The sequence below is a fragment of the Vipera berus genome (genome assembly GCF_964194415.1).
Source record: "Vipera berus genome assembly, chromosome: 1".
In the NCBI taxonomy this organism is placed as follows: Eukaryota; Metazoa; Chordata; class Lepidosauria; order Squamata; family Viperidae; genus Vipera; species Vipera berus.
In genome coordinates, this window is record NC_138202.1 from 100,994,980 (window position 1) to 101,021,243 (window position 26,264).

The following is a 26,264-nucleotide window of genomic DNA, read 5'->3' on the forward strand; positions in this document are numbered from 1 at the left end:
CCTTGGCTCTTTTATGACTCGTGGACTTCAACTCCCAGAATTCCTGAGCCCGAATTCTGGGAGTTGAAGTCCACGAGTCATAAAAGAGCCAAGGTTGCCTACCCCTGTCCCGGGAGAAGGAAAGGAGAACAAACTCCTCCCATCTCCCTCTCGGTTGGACGCGCGACAGGCAACAGCCGCTTCAACGAATAATTACCGTATCTCGACTGCAGGGACGCGCGTGACCGTTAGAGGGCTCCCACGAGCCACCTCTAAGTCTAGGCTCCCATCTAGCGGCGGCGTGGACTATTTCAGACGCCACACGCGGGGGCGGGGGCGGGGGCGGGTGGAACGCTTCCACGCCTCCTTTTGCGGCTTTGCCGAAAGGGGGCAGCGCCAGCCAATTAGGTCTCCTGTTGGGGCAGCTCGAGGCCCCGCCCCCTCCCCGAAACGGAAGGCCCGATGCACCACGTGACTGAAAGACCGTTCCGAGGCGGGCTTTGGAGGCGGAAGTTTCGATGATCGGAGAGCTGAGGCTGCGGGCTCCGGGCCCGCCTTGGCGGCGCTAAGAAAGCCGGAACCCCGCGCAGAGTCGGCCATGGCGGTCCCGAGGGTCGCGTGGGCGCTGCTGTGGGCGCTGCTAGCGCTGGCGTGGGGGTCGAGTCAGGGCACCGACGAAGGAAAGGTGAGCGCCCCCGTCCCCGTCGGCCCCCTTGGCTCAAGGCTGCCCTCCCTGTCGCCCGCCTGCTTTCCTGCTTCCCGGCAGCCAAGAAAAACCTCTCGAAGGGCCGGAGGGGAAGCAGGGCGCCCCACCGCCTGGATAATTTGGGCCCAAGCGGGGACCACGTCATTTTTTCAGCTGCCATCCCCGTCTCGCTCCCCTCTTTCCTCCCCTCTTCTCCCTTCCTCCTTGGTCTCTACTTTGAAGAGTATTTCCATATGTTTCTAAAGCAAGGCATGGCCTAGCCCAGGGGTAGGCAACCTCGGCTCTTTTATGACTCATGGACTTCAACTCCCAGAATTCCTGAGTCAGCTATGCTGACTCAGGAATTCTGGGAGTTGAAGTCCATGAGTCATAAAAGAGCCGAGGTTGCCTACCCCTGGCCTAGCCAGCGAACTGTGAGCAAGAACAGAAATAATCGTTCTTCGAAGAGGCCGATGTTTTTATGATTTCAAGTTGCTTTGATTCTCCTCCCGCCCCCGGTTCCCCCCCACCACCACACACACACACCACCGAAGTGTTTGTCAACTTCTTTTTCTTGTAGTAAGGTGCTTAAACCTGTAATGCTTCTTGCTCAAACCTATAATTCAAACACCGTTTGAAAAAGCATCTCATTCCAGCTAGTATTTTTTAATTTTGTACTGAGAATTGATATGGCTGTCTAGTCTACGTTTGGCTATAATTTCTTGTGACTGTCCACAAATGAGATTTAATGCTTTTGTCAGTCTGCAATGCTTTTAAATTGGGATCTCTGGGAAAAAAATATCTGAAAGAAATTTCAAAATAGGAAATATATATATACGAAGCTGAAGCCACCAGCCTGAGGATGACGGATGAGATTTCGTCGAAATGTTGCCCTGATACCTCCAATTCTACGTGGGAAAAAACCCGAATGACCAAAGATCTACATACAAACACCCGGGAAAACCTCAGAAAACAAATATATATATATATATATATATATATATATATATATATATATATGCATGTATGTATGTATGTATGTATGTATGTATGTGTACACATACATACATACATACATACATACATACATACTGTTTTTGTTCCTCTTTGTTCAATATATACTCCCAGAGAGCCAAAATAAGGACAAAGCACAGTGGGTAACTTTTGCATGTTAATATTTTATCTATGTATCTGTCTTACTGTGGAAGAGTTGAGTCAAATGAATTTATTTTTGGCTGAAATAACCTCTGAACAGTGCAAGTAGAAATTATATATACATATATTTTATTAACTTATTTTTATTCCATTTATAGGCAGTCATAAAGCAACTAAAAGACATTTTAAGTATATGCTTAAATATACAGTTTGAATTATATGTTTATAATTACCGGTATATATTTATATTCTAGATGGTTTTTAATATCTCTATAATTCAATTTCAAATTCAATACAATTATAATGATTAAAACCAGTAGTATGAAAATTTCTAAAATAAAGGGAGTGGTTAAAGGGAGATGTTTTCAGTACCTTAATAAGTTATATCAAAGATGAAGCCAGTTCCACTTCAGTAACAAGTTGTTCTATAACATACCTATTACGGAAACAATATAGTCCACACTGGAGTCCATGTTTCAGTTCACTGAAGCATGTCCACACTGGGATATGCAAAAAGTACTGGACATTTAATGCATCAGATGGGCTGCGCAATTAGTGCAGGTTCGAGTCCCACCAGGCTCAAGGTTGACTCAGCCTTCCATCCTTCCGAGGTAGGTAAAATGAGGACCCAGATTGTTGGGGGCAATAAGCTGACTTTGTAATAATGCCGCTTGAGGTGGGGGAGCGAAAGCCCTAATAAGCAGGCATATACATAGAATGAAGGCTATTGCTAAGCACATTGATTTGTGCTTTAGATTGTAAGCCGCCCTGAGTCTTCAGAGAAGGGCGGGATATAAATGGGATTAAATAAATAAATAAATAAATAAAGTACATGATCATGTAGATAATTCGGGCCTATGCCACGTATGACTGTATATACCATAAGCATATCCTGAATTGGGCATAGAAGGTAATGTGCACTCTGTAAAACACTGTTTACCACTGTGTTTTCCGGGCAAGTTGAAATGTCTAGATTGTTTTTCAGGACTATCCTATGAAGTGTTTTATATTGAAGATGGATTGAGATATTTCTTCTAGCATATAGAACTTCTTAGAAGATAGCTCCCTAGTTTTTTGGGGGGACATAAAGGCAACTGGGGAGAAATATACTTTCAGACTTGCAAGATTCTGTTAAAGTAACTTGTACAACAAAGAAGAATTACTTCATTTGGGCATGCGTCCTGTTTGGGATACCTCAAGAGATCTTAAAACCCATCTCTTTGAACAAGCTGGCCTGGCCTGATGGGACGGGGTGGGATTTTATAAATGGATTTTAATTTTCAATCTGTATTAATTTATTATGGGCACTGTTTAATTACTTTTTAATAATTTTTAATTTTTGTAACTTGTTTTTATATATTGCCCTGTTAACCGCCCTGAGTCCTTCGGGAGAAGGGCGGTATATAAATTAAATTAATAAATAATAAATAAATAAATAAGGTTGACATTGTACCTCCTGCTGCAAAATCGCTTTTGTTAACTCCTTCTTATTTTCCTTGGTTGCCAGGACACACAGATGTTCCCTCATGTTCTGGCCTTTTTCTCTGAAGTTCCAGATTCCTAACATCATCTTCCTTCTGCTTTTTAATTCTATGAAATTGCTGTTTGCAAATATGTGTCAGCTGGATTTGTATGCCACAACTATGTTTAAAATAATCATAGTTTAGTGTAATGACTAGTCAGGTTACGTGAAGTTTGTCTTAGTTAATACTGTACTTAGCCATAACTAAAGCTCAATAATGTTAATAGGTAGCATTTTAATCCTGTTTAATATAATTATTTATTAATGGGATAATAGCACTTAAAACCTTGAATATCTTACTCCTAAATAAAATTTAATTGCCATATTTCCCTCTGAATAAAACAAACTTATGAATAAACTGAATTGCAGATGACTCCTGCAAATGCATTTCTGAGCTTTTATCTTTCAGTTTGGGTTGCTATTATGCTACTTAAAAGATTTTTGAATTATGCTGAAAGTCAATACACATTTATCTGGAAAATAAAATTTTAGTTTAACAGGCATTTCTTTTCAATAGGTTTCTTGGCTCCATCTATTCTGCTTTTGTTCCAACACACTGGAAAACCGCCCTTAAGAATTATTTCTCTGTTTCCCTGCATTTATAATTTTTATTATTCTGACAAAATCATTCTTAATTCACTTTACCTTTACAGAACTCCCAGGATGTCCGATGTAAATGCCTATGTCCACCATACAAAGACCACGGAGGTCAATTTTTTAGTAAAAATGTTTCACAGAAGGATTGGTAGGTATATGATACTTTATATTTAAGACATCAGAGTATTTTAAATAGCTCATTTATTATTGGTATTTGAAAAGTATTTTGGATCAAGGAAACTGTTAAATCTGGATGCTTAAATTGAGGTTGTTTGTGGTCATTGCTAGTAAATGTTATATTTGAAATAACATTCAGAATAACTTTTATAGATATTTTGGTTTAAAAATCATTTATTTTAAAGTGTTTTTATATAAGACAATGTAATGATTTTTGATATAACTTGTGATCTTAAAATTAATCAGATACATGTCTGTAGGCTGATTTTCATGGTTTTAGATCATTGGCTTGCATAACGTCCCTTACTTATACAGTAGGTATAGATTAATAAACAACATCTGCCTATCACAAGCACTTGGCAAGGACTCAATAGGTGGATAATAATGCCAAACCTGGCCTAAACATCTGGCTAGCTGAGTGACCAAGCATAGTAATAATATACGCTACGCAATTCACGGCATCTTTGGACAAGATGTTAAAAGCATTAGAATGAAACAAAAAGAACAAAGATGGCAGAGATAAGCCCAAATGAGAACAAAGAAAAAGTAGAAAAGGGGGCTTCAATCATGCCAAAGGTCTTGGTGAAAAGCCAAGTCTTTCAGGGCCCTTCAAAATACCAGTAGGGTGAGGCCCATTGAAATCCCTGTGTGTGTGGGGGGGGGGGGGAGAACCTCATTCCTAAGGGCTGGCACTGCTGCAGAGAATAGATGGCATTGTTTAATCCAAGGAACCCAAACCATACCAACCCTGCTAGATCAGATTGGGCAGACACAATGAGAGACAAGTTGTCCTTCAAGTAACCTGGCCCTATGCTTCAATTCCCAAAGCACCTTGTCATTGTCTATTGTCTACTTCTGGAGAAGAGCAAATTTCCTGAGGAACAGGAGGCAGATTTTCTCAGTAGATATTACGACAGAATATTAAAGCATTATTGCCCCTATTGCAATATTCATATCATGAAGACCTCCTAGCTGCGTAACAAAAGACACCTTTTCTGTGGTGTTATTTATCATAAGGATCCCTTTTGGTGATAGTGTTAGATCATATAATTTATTTTTTTTCCAATAGGGGGTTAAATTAATCCAGGTTATCAAAGATAGTTATAATTATAAGCTGGTTCAATTAAAACATTTTATTTGTCTGGTAGCATAATGAATAGCTTTAATTTATTCAACATTGTTATGCAGTTATGAATGGAATGTGCTACTTCGTCTTCTTATCTTGGTACAGAAATAGTTATTAAGTTTATCAGAAGGATTAAAAAATAACTAAAATGAAAATGTGTCCAAGACCTATAAAAATAAACATACTTAAGAGGACTCTTGAGTATACATGTTTCCTTATCAGTCCTATATCATTAAAAATCCCTTATGAAAATATAATATGATATTTCACAGATCTACATCCTCAATCCATAAGCCTCATAATATGATTTGATCCAGAAATACTGAATTTTCTGCATAGGATTAAAAGTTCCTGAAATATAGATGAGGAAGAAGGAATTACTATTCTGTAAAACAGGTCTGGAGCATATTATATTTATGATAACTTTGATAAAATAGGAGGAAAAACAGATTATAGCTGAAACAATCGGTCCTATTGTTCCACAATCACTTGTCTAATGGAAATTATTTTCTTTTGAAACCTCTTTCAGTTGTTCCCTAATTTTTGCCACACAAAAAAGATTTTTTTCATATAGTCTATAGCTTTTGTCTTTCATTATTGCGTGCCCTATGATTTTATGCCAAATGAAACTCCTTGTAATATGCTCTTACTATATTTTAGAATATGGCTTAAGTGGAAAAGTTAGGAGCATGATAGATTTGCAGGTAAGGGTATCACTCATCTTTGAGTGATTAGTAATCCTTATTGATGCTACCAGTTCCAAATAACAAAAGTGCTGTCTCTCCATTTAGGAAGCATGGTAGTTGATGAAAAATGTAAGATTCTTAGGTTAGAGGAAGGTGATATTTTGGAGCTTACTTATCTAAAAGTTCTAATGTTGACATTTAAACAGATTTGTTTGTTTCGTGGAAACCACTAATTTTCTAATAGGTTAAATATTAATGAGACAAATTAAAAATTTAAGCTGATACTAGGTAGATTAAATGTCAAGTATTTCTAACATTCATACAAATTAATAATAGATTGGTTAACTCTTCATTCAGGGTTACATTCAGCATGTGTTGTTATTGGTGAATATTTCTTTCTGATGGCATAAATTTATCTAAATGCCTGCCAAATATTTTTTTCCTTCCCATGCAGTGATTGTCTTCATGTGGTGTATCCTATGCCAGTTCTAGGACAGGACGTTGAAGCCTATTGCTTGCGTTGTGAATGCAAGTATGAGGAAAGAAGTTCAGATATAATAAAAGTAAATTATAACTCTAATGTTCAAATGTATTATAACATGTATTATAACAGTATCTTAGATTATAAAATAGTGAAAGCAAGGCATCTTTGTAAAATTTAATTTTCTTTTTGTGAAAAATGTAAATTACTGATTTACAAATTAATCTGATCATAGCACTTAGGTGCTAAGATATATTACTTTGTTGTGTTATCTAAGTCTAAAGATGATATTTCCTAAGATGATATTTCCTGAGATGCTAAGAGTTCTAAATATTTATTGATTTTTATGGTCATGAATTGCTTTTTTGTTTTCAGTTTTGGAAACATGTTGGATTACATTATATATTATTCTGCCCTTATCTGTCTTAATTCTTACCATTTCAACTGTAGTCCATATGATTCAGTTGCTTAGCATTAATTTTATGGAATTTTGTAAGCTAGTGATTGTACATCATTCTACCTAGCTTTTTCTTGCCAGCTCAAAGTATGCTTGAAAAATACTATGTATACTGTTCAGTGTGCAGTAAAATTACCTTTGTTGTACAAGTGTACAAGCAGCTTGGGACTGATTGCACTTGTTGAGTATACCTGATATCAAACACATTTGCCTGTAAGCATGCATATGATGCTTCTGAGAAGATTGTCTTTTAATTTGTACAAGAAACTGCTTATAGTGTTGGATATTTTCTTTTGCTTATGTTTCCTACCTCATTCGGTTGTTTCTAGAAGAACATCTGAAATTTAATGTAGGCTCACTTTTATTAGCTGGTATCCAGTAATTTTTAAAGCCACATTAAGGCAATTATAATAATATTACTTGAAAATGTGAGTTTCATCTTTTTTTCTATGTCGTCTTCTCAGAAATTTTTTTTCATTTTTTTCACTCCATTCTAAATTCATAATTTTATTTCTTTTGATTGTATTTTGGGGATCAATGAGTGAAAATAAGATGTGTTGTAGTTTGCTAGACATTTCAGTTTACTTTAACAGCCTATATAATCCAAATAAGTATGATCTTAAGTGGCATAAATTGAAATATTGTTTTGTATTATATAGTTTACCATCATAATATATTTGTGCATCTTGGGTCTTCTGCTACTATACATGGTGTATCTCACTATGGTAGAACCAATTCTGAAGAGACGTCTCTTTGGACATTCACAGCTAATACAGAGCGATGAAGATGTTGGGGTAAGTTCTGTGTTTAGTCTATTCAAATATGTAATGAGTTCTCTAATTACAGTACAGGTTTAATTTTGATAGTTTAAATAGGATTTAAAATCTGACAAAGATATCTCCATTAAGACTTTAGAATTGACTGCTAAAGTGAAAACAGTACTATTATTTTCCAACAGTACTGTATTGGAAAACCATCTTTCTAACAGTAGATGGTTACTATTGATTGTCATTGTTTCCAAAATAATGTGTTTCTCTTTAAATATTGTTAATTGTTAACATGGCAATATTCAATCTTAAAAAGAAAATTAAAAAAATATACAAACTAAAAATGCAAAGAAGGAAAAGGAAAACCAGAAAAAATATTTTTGTATTTATACCTACCAATAATTACCTGTTTGCTCGTGAATTCTCTAATATGAATAGTATAAGATGTTTATGGGGGTCTCACAGAACCTCTGTCATAGTAACACATGTTGCTGCATCTTTTGATTGATAGAAAATAAGTAGATCTATTTCTGACAATCATTTCATTGAGGTCTGGAATAATATTTTTCTAATTTCTTAATATAATTCTTTTAGCCATCCCTTGCTTGATAGAACCCTAGCTACTGATAAATAGTCAAATTCCAAAACTTTGGTATATAATTCAACATTATATTAACATCTTTAACATTTGATGATCTACTGAATAGGGATGACTTGATGGTCTTTATGCCAGTCATTTGACGATTTCCTATACAAGGTTAGTAACAAACATTTGTAGAAACGTGCCACGCTCCATTCACAATCCTTTCTTGGGTACAGATGTTGTTGTTTAGATTCATAAATAAAGGTAGTCTTTGGGTTACAACCCTAATTGGCACCAGAATTTCCATTGCTAAGCAAAGTGGTAGTTAAGCAAAACATCACATGACTATATTGCTTAGTGACAGCAGTCATGGTTATGGTCATAGGATGACAACTATGTGGTTGTTAGATAAGGCCCTCATGCATACAGATTCAGCTTGAACTTCCCTTGCCTATCTCTCCCATCTCTGCCCTTAGCAAGGTTGAGATGAAGAGACTACTGCATTCTGCTGTCCCACAAATCCCGTGGGGCAGCAGCTCTATCCATCTTGCTATAGAAGGCTTTTAAGGTGCACATTTAACTGGCAGCACAAGAAAGTGATTTTCACAAATTTCCCCTTCACTTATAGTCTCTTGTGCCCTCATGAAATTTGCCTCAAAGGGTTAGAAAAGGGAACCGTATGAAGAAGAAGGAAGTGTGGCAAAACTATCTCTTCTTTCACCTCCCCATGGATACCCTTCCTGCCGTCTAGTTCACTGTGAGGAAAATTCCACTCAGCGTGTGCTTTTGCTGTAAAGTGTAAATGCTGGCTAAAACCTGTAGTATTGGTGTGTTTTCAGAATTTCGAGTATAATAATTTTGTCACATACTTTAGGGTTCTGTCAGCGGAGTATAAGCATAGGGCCTAATGCAGTGGTGGGATTCAAATATGTGAACAACCGGTTCTCTGTGTGGATGCCGCTTCTGGAAGTCTATTCTGGGCCTGGGCAAAAAAAAATTAGCTACCAGTTCTGCCGAAGTGGTGCGAACTGGCTGAATCCCACCACTGGCCTAATGTCATGCATGCCTGCTATTTAACTTCGATTCATTTGAATTTTGTCTACGGAGGGCTCAAGAAAAGTTAGTTAAAACAAATAGTGGCATTTAATGGACTGTACGAATTGCTCAAAAATAATATGTAAGACAAACTTGGGCAAAGTCTAGTAAGCACATTCCTGACCATCATGTTGTATCTTTACCTGACTAAATAGAAAGTAACTTAATGTATTACCAGAAGTTCATTATGAAGACAAATATCCAGCAGATTTAATAATGTCTAGCAGAATGTATGGAGATCATTAATACCAGTTTGTCTAAAAATTACAAATATCAGTTATGTTAAAGATATAAAATCCTCGAACTCTGGGATAAATAAAAACAGCCGTTTATTGTTAAAACAACAAAGCAATAAAACAATAAAAACAACCATTCGTAAAAACAACTATCTACTGCCTTAGCTTTCGCAGGTCGTCATCAGAGTAAACGCTGGAAGCTGGAGAGTCTGCTTATAAGCCTAACCGGCTCTGCGCTCTATGCGCTCTACTCATTGAGCGCATGATAGGCCTGTCTGCTCTAGCCAACCGTAATTACTCTGACTGCCCCGCATCACCTTGTACACATTTTGATCTTATCATCCTTTCCCCTCTCATCGCTCCCTGTCCTGCTAAGGCAGTAGATAGTTGTTTTTACATGGTTGTTTTTATTGTTTTATTGCTTTGTTGTTTTAACAATAAACGGCTGTTTTTATTTATCCCAGAGTTCGAGGATTTTATATCTTTAACGTAAATATGCCTGGGATTCGCATTTTCAAAATTATTTGAAATATCAGTTAATAAATGTCACCAGCACCCCATATTATGTTGTTGCTATATTTTAATATGAACATTAGTATTATGTATTCACTTAAATAGTTTTAGGCCAGCCTTTCCAAACAGCTAAAGAAAATAAAATGTCATCAATTCTGCCAAGTATAAACATCAAAATACATGGCAGACAGAAACAAGTTTGAAAAGCATGTACAGAATAAAATGTATCTTAATAGGGCATTAAGTAGTAATTGCAAGTCATATACATCTTCATTTGAAAAATAATTAGATATATCCTGATCTGAACTAAAACCCTTTACTATAGTTTAGTCAGTTTTTTGTTGAAAAGTTAATTTGGAGATATAAATTAAATGTTCAGTTCTGAGTTACTGATATAAATAAAGAAGAAGAAATGCACAGAAAGAGAGATTAATTATTTGGTTTTTGACACAAAATAATGCAGAAAATATATAAATATTTTGCATTCTGGAGGTTGTGCTAGTTCAGGGGTAGGCAACCTCGGCTCTTTTATGACTCGTGGACTTCAACTCCCAGAATTCCTGAGCCAGCCTCTCTGAATTTGGATAATTAGATTTTTGGCATAGTTAAGAGGAAAAGTGTTCCTATTTGCCTTTTCCCTGAGTTTATATGATGCAATAATTGCTAGAAAATATATTACTAACCATAGTATTCAACTTTTTTGAATGCCTAACAAAAGTTAGAATTTAATCAAATGTAGTTAACTATTACAAAATATTGATTGCTTCACATTTTATTATGAAATTCATAAACTTCAAACAACGCTTAGGTATAGTAAGATCATTTAGTATTTTGTTTGTATATTTGTATAGATTGTAGAATTTTTTTATCAAGGGAATAAATTCTAGCAAAGACAGATTGAAGTATGAAATAAACTGACAAGGAATTCTGCTACTGGTTATATACCGGTAGCTTGGTCATTTGACTTCCTCAAGTTTTTTTAAATATTCAAATTGGTATTGTGGCCTTGCCAAGTTTAACTATGGTAACTTTTATTTTTATATTCACTAGTTTGAACTAACAGTTTTTAACAGAACTGAAACGAGAGATCTTTGATTTCTTAAATTTTTGCAAGTTATATCACATCCATCAATTACAATCTTTGAATTATGGAATATAGACCCTTTTATATGCAATATTTATTTACAGTGGGACAAAAAAGTATTTAGTTAGCCACCAATTGTGCAAGTTCTCCCACTTAAAAAGATGAGAGAGGCCTGTAATTTTCATCATAGGTATACCTCAACTATGAGAGACAAAATGGGGGGAAAGAATCCAGGAAATCACATTGTAGGATTTCTAATGAATTAATTCGTACATTCCTTGGTAAAATAAGTATTTGGTCACCTACAAACAAGCAAGATTTCTGGCTCTCACAGACCTGTAACTTCTTCTTTAAGAGGCTCCTCTGTCCTCCACTCGTTACCTGTATGAATGGCACCTGGTTGAACTTGTTATCAGTATAAAAGACACCAGTCCACAACCTCAAACAGTCACACTCCAAACTCCACTATGGCCAAGACCAAAGAGCTGTCGAAGGACACCAGAAACAAAATTGTAGTCCTGCACCATGCTGGGAAGACTGAATTTGCAATAGGCAAGCAGCTTGGTGTGAAGAAATCAACTGTGGGAGCAATTATTAGAAAATGGAAGACATACAAGACCACTGATAATCTCCCTCGTTCTGGGGTTCCACGCAAGATCTCACCCTGTGGGGTCAAAATGATCACAAGAACGGTGAGCAAAAATCCCAGAACCACATGGGGGGACCTAGTGAATGACCTGCAGAGAGCTGGGACCAAAGTAACAAAGGCTACCATCAGTAACACACTACGCCGCCAGGGACTCAAATCCTGCATTGCCAGACGTGTCCCCCTGCTTAAGGCAGTACATGTCCGGGCCCGTCTGAAGTTTGCTAGAGAGTATTTGGATGATCCAGAACAGGATTGGGAGAATGTCATATGGTCAGATGAAACCAAAGTAGAACTTTTTGGTAAAAACCCGTCGTGTTTGGAGGAGAAAGAATGCTGAGTTACATCCAAACAACACCATACCTACTGTGAAGCATGGGGGTGGAAACGTCATGCTTTGGGGCTGTTTTCTGCAAAGGGACCAGGACGACTGATCCGTGTAAAGGAAAGAATGAATAGGGCCATGTATTGTGAGATTTTGAGTGAAAACCTCCTTCCATCAGCAAGGGCATTGAAGATGAAACGTGGCTGGGTCTTTCAGCATGACAATGATCCCAAACACACCGCCAACGAAGGAGTGGCCAGTCTCCAGATCTCAACCCCATAGAAAACCTTTGGAGGGAGTTGAAAGTCCGTGTTGCCCAGTGACAGCCCCAAAACATCACTGCTCTAGAGGAGATCTGCATGGAGGAATGGGCCAAAATACCAGCAACAGTGTGTGCAAACCTTGTGAAGACTTACAGAAAACGTTTGACCTCTGTTATTGCCAACAAAGGGTATATAACAAAGTATTGAGATGAACTTTTGTTATTGACCAAATGTTTTATTTTCCACCATAATTTGCAAATAAATTCATTAGAAATCCTGCAATGTGATTTCCTGGATTCTTTCCCCCCATTTTGTCTCTCATAGTTGAGGTATACCTATGATGAAAATTACAGGCCTCTCTCATCTTTTTAAGTGGGAGGACTTGCACAATTGGTGGCTGACTAAATACTTTTTTGTCCCACTGTATATATCTAAATTATATAGCTTCCCATCTTATAAGCAAGTGATTCTGAATGGTGCGTTTTTTCTCTCTCTCTCATATACAAAAAATTCAATGAAGCCCATGGGAAAAAAATAAAAATCCCTGTTCTAAGTGTTCTTTTAATATTATTGGTGAGCTTTATCCATGAATCATCATGTACTCTTGCTTAGGAGACTGCCATTATTAACCCACCATGACTCCCTCTCTAGGTCTTTTCCAGAGGGCCCCCAAACTATACAAAAGAGAAAGAGTTATGGGAAAAATCTTCCAGCTAGCAGATGCTGTTCTGCTTGCCTAATAATATTGTGACCATGTGCTATTGGTATCCTCTGTCCTACTTACTTTGCTGTGACTTCATTATAAAGCCATGTGATTCCTGGAACGATTTTACTTCAACAATCAAGAAAAAATAAGGAACAAATTTGTTCAATTATTTCTTTTATATCTAGCTAATTTTCTTGTGAATTTCAGTAGAAACATAACTGAATCCCTGCCATCCATATGGGGTTTACACAGGAACCAGGATTTGAAAATTTTTCAAACATGTTAGATTCACAGTTTGGTGGATTTCTATTTCATTACAGTAATGTGAAGTCTTGAATAATCTGATAAATTAGAACATTAAGCAGTATAAAGGATAAAATTATGTAAATAATTAGCATGACCTTCTCTAAATCATACCTTTAAACATAGTGTTCAAAACATTTTAAAGTCTATTAGCATTTGATAGTAAATGTCCATGTTTATGGATTGCATTTATTCTTTCATATGCTTAACATTTGAATGTTTAATATAAACACATAATTGTCTTGGTATTTTGTCAACTAGGCAGCTGTATTTTTGCTTTTTATTAAGATATTGAATGTAAACTTATGTGTGTTGATATTCTTTGACATCATGGAGTGAATATTCGAAACAGCTTCACAATAGGTATTGCTGGTAAATAATACAGAAACTTTGCGAAGTCACATAGTACTGGTTATTTAAATTTGAATGCCATCTTACAGAAAGACGAATATAATTCTAAGTGTTATAACAGTACCCAAAGACACATAAATCCATGTCCATAGGTTCATTTTGCAGTAGAATTAGTCCAAAAAAAGAGGAAAAAATAGGGCTCTTCTTCCCTATTGATGGATTTAGATTGTCACCCTTTTTAATAGTTATTCCTTATTGGGGGGGGGAATGTTCATACATTGTGCAGTTGCTTCCTCCATTCTGATGTATAAGGCTAAATAGTTCTCCCAGTGTCCATTATTTTATATTTGCAGGCAGGTTGCGTAACATCTCTCTAGTGCTTAATCCTAAGGTCTAATTACATACCCTCAAAATTATTGTTATATGAATATCTACAATTCTTTTATTGCTTTTTTTTTGTTCTTTGTCTTGGAAAGTCACATAGTCACATATAGTGCTATTACTAGTTGACATTATGCAAGAACTGGGTGTTTTCATGTACAGGTAGTCCTCAACTAATGAACACAACTGGGCCTGGAAATTCAGTTGATATCGAAACTTTCTATATATTTGTTACTCCTGATGTTAAGAAAAGAGTCTCTCTCTCTCTCTCTCTCTCTCTCTCTCTCTCTCTCTCTCTCTCTCTCTCTGTGTGTGTGTGTGTGTGTGTGTGTGTGTGTGTGTGTGTAAGTGTGATTAGGATATATGTCAATGCATGTTTAGTTTGGAAAAGATGTATACTAAGCAATAATATTAAATATATATATATATATATTGTTTATTTCAGGATCACCAGCCTTTTGCAAACGCTCATGATGTGTTGGCACGTTCCCGAACCCGGGCCAACATGTTGAACAAAGTTGAACATGCCCAGCAGCGATGGAAACTCCAAGTCCAAGAACAGCGTAAATCTGTATTTGATCGCCATGTTGTGCTCAGTTAATATGGCCAGTGGCATCTGATACTGGTTGAAATGTGCTAAAATAAATCACTGTCCTCTCTCTTCCTGAAATGCCACACCAGAAAGTTTGTTTTTGCATCTTACCAACAAAGATAGCACAAAACACAAATGGAAGATCTGAAAATCTTTTAATAAGCCAAAATCTCTGTACATAATTGCTTTTACTAATAAAATATAAGCAATTATTTGTGTGATCCTTATAAAATGAAGATAAAATTGTCTATGGTTCTTAAATGAGATTTACATGAATTTGGAGAAGAATGTGCGGCATGTATGTTACAATGATCTACATATGAAATCTTGTAAATACATTGTTTTCTTATCACCTGCTATATGTTGTACATATAACTATCACTTCTAAAACTTTGAACTGTTAAATTATATTTCTGTCAGCTTGTTAGCTTCTATAAATAAAAGGCAGGCCCTACATGTACAGAGATAATTGGTAAGCCTAGAGGCCTGACTTTAAAGGTGCAGACTTAGTGCAGTAGGCATTTGGAATTGGGACCTTCTACGTTGCTTGCTAAAAATTCTGTGTGATATCTGCAATTCATGTAAATTTCAATGGTGAATAATTATTTTAAAAAATTAGCTTGATAATGGAATGCAAATAAAGTCTTCAGAATATTAGTATCAGAGGTATTTATTTTTTGAAAAAAAATCACACCATTCATAGTATTGTTGTTTCATATCTGATCTGAAACCCTATCTGCAATCCATTTTGGCTATTAGGCCACTATAGTTGATACCCACAAGAAGTGAAAGGATGAAACTATTAAACTAGAAGGACTCCACAATATTATTTTCATAGTTGATTGAAATAGATGCTGTAGAGTTTTTGTTCTAGTGCTTGTTCTAGGCGGTGAAGATTGGAGTGGAGCAAAACAAGAGTTTGATTAAAAACTCATTTAAAATAGAGCTGTTGTTCATCAATATACAATGGAGCACCCAAATAACATCAATCCCCTGGTTTCTCCAGACAGGTTCATGTTGTCCCTGAAAGAGTTGGTTAGTGTCTCTTGCGTTTATAGCTCCTGCTTAAATAGCAGGTGAAAGATGTGATCAAGGGAGCTTTATCCAGCTTCCACTGCTGTACCAGTTACAGCTCTTCTTGGACCACAATGCCCTGATGACAATCTTTTATTTTTATTTTAATTCCATTTATATCCCGCCCTTCTCCGAAGACTCAGGGCGGCTTACAAGCTTAGCAGTAGCCTTCATTCTATGTATATGCCTGCTTATTAGGGCTTTCACACACACCCCAAGCGGCATTATTACAAAGTCAGCTTAATTGCCCCCAACAATCTGGGTCCTCATTTTACCTACCTCGGAAGGATGGAAGGCTGAGTCAACCTTGAGCCTGGTGGGATGCGAACCTGCACTAATTGCAGGCAGCTGGTGTTACTTAATCTCACCTTAATGAACACATCTGGATTATTGCCAAATACTCTATGTCAGGATGGCTTTGGAGATAATCTCGAAGTCAACAGCTGGCATAAAAAACAGTGGCCGGAGCATTAGGAGGTCAGTCCCACCAATACAGAATAACATCTATTTTAAAGTCACTTCATTGGTTTTACAACCAGGTTTCCAAATCCAATTTGATTGTTATCTTTTAAATGCAACATTGATAACATGTAGCCAAAACTGAATCTACCTCCTTGGTTTGGTTATTGCAAAAGGGCCTGCTAGAGTATACATCCCTTGCCTTCCCCCCCCCCCCAATAATTTTATTAAGTATTATATTAAACAAATCTGACACAAGGACCTAATTCAAAAATACAAAAAAAGTGTGGATGGAAAAAAGTGCCTCAAAAAAGCTAGTAAGAAGAAACTTTCCCTTTCATCCCCAAAAAGTATATTCAAGTACGTTATCACTGTCTTTTAAAATACGACCAAATAATCTTCATTTCATCGCTCAGCCTTTTTTCTATGTACTCATCTCTAAATCTTCAGCTCTTTATTAATCAGCTCTTTATTAGGGTCTAATAAAAATTATCCGAAATACCTAACAAAAGTATATAATCCCTCTTTCCATTTAGTCTAAGAACCCCTCATTCCTTTCTTTAAAAATGAAAATGTAATCCCAATTAACAATTAAATGTTGCAAAAAAAAATTAAGTGGTAAATGTTACCAGAAATAATCCCTTATTTCAATAGCAAAAATGGATAAAGTGAATGTCACAAACTAATCCATTATATCAAGTTAAACATTTTGTCAGGCTAAGCCCAAGAATGGCATGGAACAATTCAGCCAGAATTCAGTTCTTTATTTGCTTACACATACATACTGTAACAGACAAAATCTTGCCATATTAATTCCTTATGGACATACCTAGGAGATTCTAGGGAGTGGCAGTGCCAACTTTTCTCCCACTATCTCCATCTCAGGGGTGTGCTGCTGCCTATCTCACCCCCCTCCCTTCTAGAATGTGCTCCTGTCTTCCTGGGAAACTGCCATCTCACTAGTCCTTCACACCAGTTCCCCCTCTGTGGGCATTATTTCACCCCTCTCCCCTCTCAGGAAAAAGCCTATCTAATCAAGATAACTATTAAACATAACCAGAGATAGCAAATAAAATTAGCCAGTTTTGTATTTCCCCCCCTTCCAGGCTACTCTTAATACCGGTAGATAACATTTCTGACTTCTGTTTTCTTCCACTATCTTTGCCTTTTCCCTCAAAATTCTTTTATCATTTTTATCCAAGATCTTTCTAATTAACTTCAGAAAATCTTTTTAAAATCAATTTCATCCAAAACCTTACCACTTAAAAAACAGCTGTATAACCACACTTTTGCTGTGTATTGCAAAAACAAATTTACAAAATTGGAAAAACATTTTTCTTTTTAAAATAAATGGATTGAAGAGAAAGTCACCTGTGATTGGTAAACTTGCAGATCTGAGGTTTTTCAATTTTAAAAACAATGGAAAAAAATAAGCTCCAAAGGGATCAAAAACATGAAGTTTGGTCAAACCTTACGTCCTCTGCACTTACTACTCGGAGTAAGTGGAAGCCTGGGAAAGGGCAGCCACTGAGGCACTTGACCGGGTTGTACCCTTGCGGCCCCTGACCCGGTGCAGATCCCAGCGAGCTCCATGGTTCTCCGCGGAGCTCCGGGAGATGAAGCGTCGGAAACGGGGCCTAGAGAGCTGCTGGAGGTCCAGCCGATCTGAACCCGACCGATTGCGGTTAAGAACCTACATTAGGTCTTATCTCGCTGCGATGAGGGAGGCGAGGTGTAATTACTTCTCCACCCTCATTGCGTCCGCAGATAATCGCCCGGCTGCCTTGTTTAGGGTGACTCGCTCCCTTCTTACTCAGGAGGTGAGGGAGGATCCCTTGCAGGGTCGTGCCGAGGAGTTTAGTCAACATCTGTCGGATAAAATCGCTCGGATTCGGACCGGTTTGGACTCCAGCTGGGCAGAGTCTGGCGATCAGGACACGGGCGGTCCTGTCAATGTTATCTGGGAGGAGTTTGATTCTGTGACCCCTGATGAAGTGGACAGGATTATGGGGAAGCTGAGTTCCACCACATGTTTATTGGATCCGTGCCCTTCTTGGCTGGTTTATGCAGCTAGGGAGAGGACACGAGGCTGGCTCCAGGGGGTTATATCTGCTTCTTTGAGCGAGGGTTATTTCCCCACCATCTTGAAGGAGGCGGTGGTGAGACCTCTCCTCAAGAAGCCTGCCTTGGACCCAGCTGTATTGAACAACTTTCGTCCAGTCTCCAACCTTCGCTTTCTTGCGAAGGTTGTTGAGAGTGTGGTGGCGCATCAGCTCCCTCTGGTCCTGGATGAAGCGGATTATCTGGACCCTTACCAATCGGGTTTCAGGCCCGGGCACAGCACGGAGACGGCATTGGTCGCTCTGGTGAATGATCTCTGGAGGGCTCGGGATAGGGGATATTCCTCTGTCCTAGTCCTATTAGACCTCTCGGCGGCTTTCGATACCATCGACCATGGTATCCTGCTGCGGCGTCTCAGGGGATTGGGAGTGGGAGGCACGGTTTTTCAGTGGTTCTCCTCCTATCTCCTGGGACGCTCGCAGTCGGTGTTGGCAGGGGGGCAGAGGTCGACCCCTAGGACTCTCGCTTGTGGAGTTCCTCAGGGGTCGGTCCTCTCGCCTCTCCTGTTCAACATCTATATGAAACCGCTGGGTGAGATCATTCGTGGTTTTGGAGTTGGGTATCATCAATATGCTGATGATACCCAACTTTTTATTTCGACCCCAAACCACCCCAGTGATGCCCTCGCTGTGATGTCCCGTTGCCTGGAGGCGGTTCGGGTCTGGATGGGGAGGAACAGACTTCAACTCAACCCTGACAAGACTGAGTGGCTGTACATTCCGGCTTCCCGGGACACCTGGGATGTTCCATCTCTTTCTATGGGGGGTGAGCTTTTACCCCCTGTGGATAGGGCTCGCAACTTGGGAGTCCTCCTAGATTCACGACTCACTTTGGAGGATCATATAGTGGCCGTGACTAGGGGGGCTTTTGCCCAGGTTCGCCTGGTGCGCCAGTTGCGGCCCTATCTGGACCGGGAGGCCTTATGTACGGTCACTCATGTGCTCGTGACCTCTCGCCTAGACTACTGTAATGCTCTCTACATGGGGCTTCCCTTGAAGACTACTCGGAGGCTCCAACTGGTACAGAATGCGGCCGCGAGAGCTGTCTTGGGAGTTTCCTGGTACTCCCATGTTACACCTTTGCTCCGTGAGCTGCATTGGTTACCAGTTGTCTTCCGGGTAAGGTTCAAGGTTTTGGTTATGATCTTTAAGTCCCTACATGGCATGGGTCCGCGATACCTCGAGGACCACCTGCTGCCGGCGTCGACTCCCCTCCGCCCTGTGCGTGCCCACAGAGAGGGCCTCCTCAGGGTGCCTCCGGTCAAGGAATGTCGACTGGTGGCCCCCAGGGGGAGGGCCTTCTCTGTGGGTGCTCCGGCATTATGGAACCAACTGCCGGTTGAGCTCCGGACGGCATCAGACCTCTGATCCTTCCGTCGCGGGTTGAAGACCCATTTATTTGAACTAGCGGGTCTGGCCTGATGGGGGTATATTGGTTTTTATAGGCTTGTTTTATCATTCTTGTTTTAACTTGGGCATTGATTTAATTGTTTTTTAATTTTTGTATTGTTATTTATATATGCCCTGTGAACCGCCCTGAGTCCCCTAGGGAGAAGGGCGGTATAGAAATCTCAATAAATTAAATTAAATTAAATTAAATAACTCTGGATGCAAAAAAACAAAGGTTTGTGCCATTTATTCACCAAAACTGTACACCTGAGCAATCTCCAGATCTTTTAGTACAGATCTAATATCCGGCTGCCTTTTTTACTATAATACCCTCATGATCCAGGGAGTGAAAAAAAATGTGGATGATAGTTTGCCTTGCCTTACCAGAGGTCCCCACCACTTGTTTTTTCTGAAATTCATGGCACATTTCTGTTGCTTCCATTGTATGGAATAATCTCCCACCAGAGGTCAGGGGATTCCCAACTTCCTGGCTTTTTGCAAGCAGATTATAAATTTATCCCATCAGACTATGCCCCGAGCTGAATGGGGAAGCCACTATGGTTTTTAGTAGGGGTTGTATTATATGACTTGTGGTTTTGCCCTATTGTTCATTGCCTAGAGCAGGGGTAGGCAACCTCGACTCTTTTATGACTCATGGACTTCAACTCCCATAAAAGAGCCGAGGTTGCCTACCCCTGGCCTAGAGTCTAATAACAATGAGAAGTTAAGAAATATCAATTAAGAAACCCTAGTTGTTTCCTCCCATTCCATTCTGCATAAGATTCCATGGATGGAAACAGAATGGGATGCCCCAGGACCTTACCTTGAAACAATGTCATCTGATGAGACCTAGGAGGTGGGGCTTTTGGGTTGTGGCACCTGATCTGTGGAAGAACCTTTCCTTTGATTTGATTGGGCCTCGCACTGTTTAGCCTTCAGAAAGGCTTTGAAGATGTGGCTATCTCATTGAGCACTGGGTAAGAAAGTTAGATGTAAGGTATAGCATTTGCTGCTTATGCCCCAACTCTGAGCTTTGTTGTTGATTCCTGGTTGGTTTTAGTATTTAATACATTTTAACTTTGCTTTATTGCTATACACTACTTTGTGAGTTGGGCAGCTATATTAATCTCTTACATGAATAGGCAGAGAAAATGAGCCTTTGGTATATTAAGCTTAACCAAACACACACACATACAAAATTCATACTGTATAATTGGGAGGCAAGTGTTGAGCCCATCTTTCTGCATAAGAATTTGAATTAAAGCATCCAGGATCTTGAAGTAATCCATCAAAAGGGAACTCACTATTACCTGTCCCTGCTAGTACAAAATTTCTCTGTAAATCAGCTGCATGTGCATAACAGTCTTGCAGGTTCAGAGGCCCATCTTAAGTCAGCATGTTGTTTTTCACTGGCCAACCAGATATCTGTAGTGTGCATGCAAGCGGGAGATAGAGATGTAATCCTTTCTTGTCATGCTTCCTTGACAGGTACTTCCTGGTACTTTGAGGGATGCATCCTTAGCAAAATCCAATTAGTAATTCTTGCATCTATGGTACTGTGACTTCTCCTTTAATGCATTAATGCATTTTGTAGTTTCCTGAGGAACTACAAAATGGAGACGGCTTATGCAGTCACTGAGTGAGGCTAAATCCACAAAGGAAGAAGATTATAGTTTTTCTTGTACTCTCCTTTTCAAGCTACAAGAAAACCTTCATGTCTGAATGTCCAAAATGATTTGTTGCACATAAGATTTGAAATTGCTTCAAGGATTGTAGGTATCTATATTCTTGTTGTGATTCAGGGTCAGCCTGTGGGTTCAGCAGTTGGGTCGGACGATTCAGAGGAGGAGGAGGGGGGTGTTAGAGAGCTTGCTGAGGATAGCCTTGAGGCTCCGCAGAGCCCTCAGCCAGGCCCCTCCCATCTGGTTACGACGCAGACCCAGCTGTGTGAGCCTGACAGCGTGGATGAAGTTAACCCACAGCTGGCCCTGTTCAAGGACGCCCGATGCAGGAGGCAGTCAATCAGGAGTAAACAGAGGAAGGCAATGGGGCACCTCGGAAGGAGGCAGAGAGAAGCCACGCCTTGAACTGTTTAAAAGGGGAATGTGTGGGAGGGCTGGTTTGCTGAAGGCAACCATTTGAATAGCTCCTGTTTCATGGTTCATGATTTGTTTTGCTCTGTTTTATGTCAATACATTTGGCAGGCTTAGTTCCAGCCTCTTGCCGTTTTGTAAAGGGGTTGTCCCTGCCTTTTCTGCAGGGCCGGTAGTAGGCTGGTACAGAACAATTCTCACTGCAGTATGAGTTTTCAGAATGAGTTTACTTAAATATTTTTTTCTATTGCAGCTTTGCTTCAAATATCAGGGGTCTTTGGTGCTCTCTGAGCTTACTTGTTTTCTTGCAGATGTTTCATTACTCAAACTAAGTAACATCAGCAGCACTGATGATGTTACCTAGTTTGAGTAATGAAACGTCTGCAAGAAAACAAGCAAGCTGAGAGAGCACCAAGGACCTCTCATATCAACCCTGAGCCACAAATATTCTCCTTAGCTTCCAATATCAGTTTCTGCTTGCCATTCATTGTTTTAAGGGATCGGTTAGTTTATTTGTCCTCAAATAATCAGACTGAGGTTTTTCTTCTGTAGTTTGAAACAGTTCAACTGTACTTGGTCCATTCTTATTTGAAAGTTGGTTTGCTATATATTGTACCTTGGGTTTCTAGAAGCATCACCTCCTGAATTTATTATCTCTACAAAAGTTTATCTCATTGCACTATCCCATTTGTAAAAGCTTTTTGTATAGCCTTTCCATCTAATTTTATCTGTGACTATAAGAACTATTTCCTTACAAGACTTTTCCTAGCTGAAAAAAAATCCTGATTTTTCTTAAAAAATAATAATTGTCTTTTTATGGTTATTTTGGCTATTGAAATTTTGACTGAGATGCTATTCCTTGTATTTTCTTGCTTGGAATTAGTTTTGCTGTTATCATATATGCTCTAGACCAGCGGTCCCCAACCTTTCCAGCTCCACAAACTGGCAGGGGCAGCAGCACCAGCGGCAGGGGGGAGGGTTTGGCTTCGCATGCACACACACCACTTGCTCAAATGGAGCTTTGCCCACTCACCCACCACTTGTGCAGTCTGGTTTCCAACAGACCGTGGACCGGTACCAGGCCGCAGACAGGGGATTGGGGACACCTAGTCTAGATTGTACTCATATTTTAATTTTCCTATCCTCAGCTCTCTAGCTATTGCCTCTGCTTTTGTCTATTATGTCCATTATTGGAAAACAATGGAGCTAACTGGGATCTACTAAATGGAAAACTAACTGGGATTAGATGTAGTATTTAAGATTGACAACATCTGGGATTAATGATGTTTAATGTTTCATTGCTTGTTGTTTTCTGCCCATATGGAATTTCCACAATTCCCATAGAGTTTCAATTATATATTTGGAATTATAAACACAACCAGAAACCCATCACTGGGAAGGGAGCCAGGTAGGGATGGTGGGGTGGGGGAATTGCTAAGAGCCTACTCTTCCATTAATTTCTTACACTGTTCATTTCTTTTCAGTTTAAAAATCGAGTTTATTCCTTAATGAATCGTAATCAAAGACTAAAGTATGTTCTTTACATAACCAGCTCTGTTAATAATTGGATAGTCTTCTGGCATTGAGTCTTACTAATAAGCTGACAACTTTTTCTGACATTTTCAATTAATTTTTCAGACAGTAAACATTCAGTGTTAAGTTATTATTTTGATGATAAAAATGATATAAATTTAAGAAACCTACATAAACATAGCAGATATAGTAAATGCATCTATAATTAGAATGTTACAACATATCTTGGAAGGATATAAATATGCTACACATTAGATATTAACAGTGATATAATATGTTATGCATTCAAATCCATCAATATTTGTTGCCTTTATAGCTACAGTGTGGGTGGAAGAAGCTAAACCAGAAATGAGCAGATCTAACTGTAAACTACTTTGCATATTGTCATTTGAGTATAAATTTAGAGCTGACTTTGAGTCAATCCACCAAACATAAGACTGTGGAAGTCAGGTAAGGCACCCAGGCTAAAAGCAAATTTTGCATAGCTTTTATTAATGTTAACCTCGGATTTTTAAATATCTAAACTATATATGTAGTTAAATATTTCAGGGGCTTTTTTATCTTCTTTAATGCAAAGTAGGATTTATACTAGTGTGATGCTCTAGAGCTCAGAGGTTGTATAATATTTTAGAATTTGTTAAGAGACTTTGGAAGTTCTCCATTTCACCTTATAGAAATCAAGAATTTAGGCTTGTTTTCCAACTAGGATTTGCCTGATATTGAAGCAGTTAATCTGAACCTTCACCTAACATGAAGTAGTTTTCTCAAATGTTCTGAAGCAATTAGTGTATCTAAACTCATTAGGTAAATTTCTTGTGTACCATAGAAATCTTAACAATATAGATTGGCTAAGCTGATATGAGTTAATTACTTTTACATACTTAAAGTGAAATGTTCGATGGTATGTTGTCATGAAGAAATCTTTTCTTGGAAGAAAAGTTTTGATTGCTTATACGATTTCTTATAAATAAACAAATCCATGCTTAAGAAAGGATAAATGTTATTTCTGTACTGCTGATATAGAATGTTGCAGCATAGTAGAATAAGACATGGACATAATACAATGTCCTTTATTATTGGAAGACTGAAAAATATTTCATCACATATTATCCAAACAGGATGTACCCGCTAAAAGATAAGACCCAATCCAGCCAAAATGAAACGTATTTATGTCTCTTTGATTTTACAGAACAGTTACTAATACTGTAAACTGTAGAATATACCCCCTTTCCCTGGGACTAATCATAATGTAAGATGAGCAAAGTTAGGTATAGACTCAAATCATGAGGACTATGTGAAAGAATAATGGAAATTCTTACATTTCTTGCAAAGCTTAAAATTTGTGAAGCTTGGTCAATCTTAACATTTGTGAATCAAGGTAAAGAGCAAAGATTTACTGGGGTGTAAACACTGATCATGTATATTGGCAATGTAATCACATCCCTTTTTCATAAGAATTTTACAGATAAGTAGGTCAGAGCTACATCTGTACATTCTCCCACATATATTCCTTACATCTGAAGTGCACTACAAATGCTGACAATCACACCTAGTCTTGGGCAACCTGTGACTCACTGTGCTGATATGCATTTATACATTTTCAGCTTTACCTAAGACACCATAGCCAAGAACATCTCCTGGGATGCCATGGACAAATTGCCAACCATCAGTGACTCGTACATGGGACAGATGTCCAGATTTTGCTATCGAGATCTTTTTGCCACTTTTCATTTGTGCCCAGAGGACCTCAGTGAATTCAATGGCCCCGAAGAGTTGCCTCTACTTCCATTAACAGCAGATCCTCCAACTCCTGAGAATTTCTACAGCAATCCTTGTAGGTTCCCATTTCAAGTCCCATGTGGAAATTTTGGCAGTTATGACTACTCTTGTAGCCCAGCATTCATCCGAAAAAGAAATGAAAGGGAAAGGCAGAGAGTTAAATGTGTCAACGAAGGCTATGCCAAACTTAGACACCACTTACCACCAGAATACTTAGACAAACGGCTCAGCAAAGTTGAAACACTTAGAGCTGCAATTAAATACATCAAGTTTCTCCAGTCTGTACTTTGTGATGATTCAGAGGAAGATTGCAGAGGAGTTCACCATTCCCCTCTCAAGAAGTACTCAAAATGATCCATCATCAAGGACTGTATAATTTCTTTTGCACAGGGCAAATGCAATCAGATCTGAAAAACCCAAAAAATCTTGCTTGTATAGATCAAAACTAGAAAATATCAAAATAAGAAATATTTTCTCCCTAGAAATCGAAACTAATTGCAAGATTACCACTGCTACACAGTACCACATATGCCTGTGAGATGCCTGTGTGCAGGTTTGTGCAGATTTCAAATAATTACATCGTCTAGAATCTGAAATGATTCTTAAAAATGAACAATAATGTGTGAGCAATTTTTATTACCAAGGGGCAAGGAAATAATCCCACTGTGTTATTTCAAGCAGTGCATTTTAAGTAAATATATATTTTAATAAAAGGATTGAAAGATTATGGTATTTTGTGAAAATCATTAATTTTATTTACAGTTTTCATTTGTTAGATTTTTTTAATCCACCCAATAATTAAAATTCCTTTGAGGGTGACAAATAAGTTTATAAAGTTGCTGGATATTTGCCTAAAAGGCAAAAACTGGTATTGTAATTACATCTCTCAAAGTAAGCTGATTTGTGTAGAGAATATAGTGCTTTAAGACGTGCACTAAGAGAAGAGGCCTATGAGTGTTGGATACTGTCATTAGACTTTCTATTTTTGAAGTCACCATTTTGATTTTTTTTTTTGTACCACAACTTATGGACACCTTAGAGGCCTTTTTCAGATTTGACCTTGCTGAGGGATGAAGAAACAGACAAACGTACTAGGTTTCAATTTTC

General features: G+C 38.4%; 2 protein-coding genes across 2 annotated transcripts; both read left to right on the top strand.

Annotated features, from left to right (window-relative positions):
- The first annotated feature begins 390 nt into the window (after positions 1–390).
- On the top strand, positions 391–15,604 carry TMEM9B (TMEM9 domain family member B). Its single transcript, XM_081346761.1, has 5 exons — positions 391–664; positions 3,995–4,086; positions 6,382–6,490; positions 7,525–7,659; positions 14,564–15,604. The coding sequence occupies exons 1-5, from the start codon at positions 578–580 to the stop codon at positions 14,717–14,719; spliced, it is 579 nt and encodes a 192-aa protein (XP_081202887.1). The 5' UTR covers positions 391–577; the 3' UTR covers positions 14,720–15,604.
- A 72-nt stretch (positions 15,605–15,676) lies between these two features.
- ASCL3 (achaete-scute family bHLH transcription factor 3) lies at positions 15,677–25,511 on the top strand (the record flags this gene model as incomplete). The annotated part of the gene is given in 3 exon segments (XM_081329821.1): positions 15,677–15,745; positions 24,983–25,015; positions 25,017–25,511. Coding segments are annotated over 3 exon segments (597 nt in total).
- Positions 25,512–26,264: the final 753 nt, after the last annotated feature.

Excerpts from the sequence above, each read along its gene's own strand:
- TMEM9B (XM_081346761.1), top strand. The coding sequence starts at position 578 with ATGGCGGTCCCGAGGGTCGCGTGGGCGCTGCTGTGGGCGCTGCTAGCG. Across the intron at positions 6,491-7,524 it reads GAAGTTCAGATATAATAAAA|TTTACCATCATAATATATTT; the intron begins GTAAATTATAAC and ends TGTATTATATAG. Across the intron at positions 7,660-14,563 it reads AGAGCGATGAAGATGTTGGG|GATCACCAGCCTTTTGCAAA; the intron begins GTAAGTTCTGTG and ends TGTTTATTTCAG.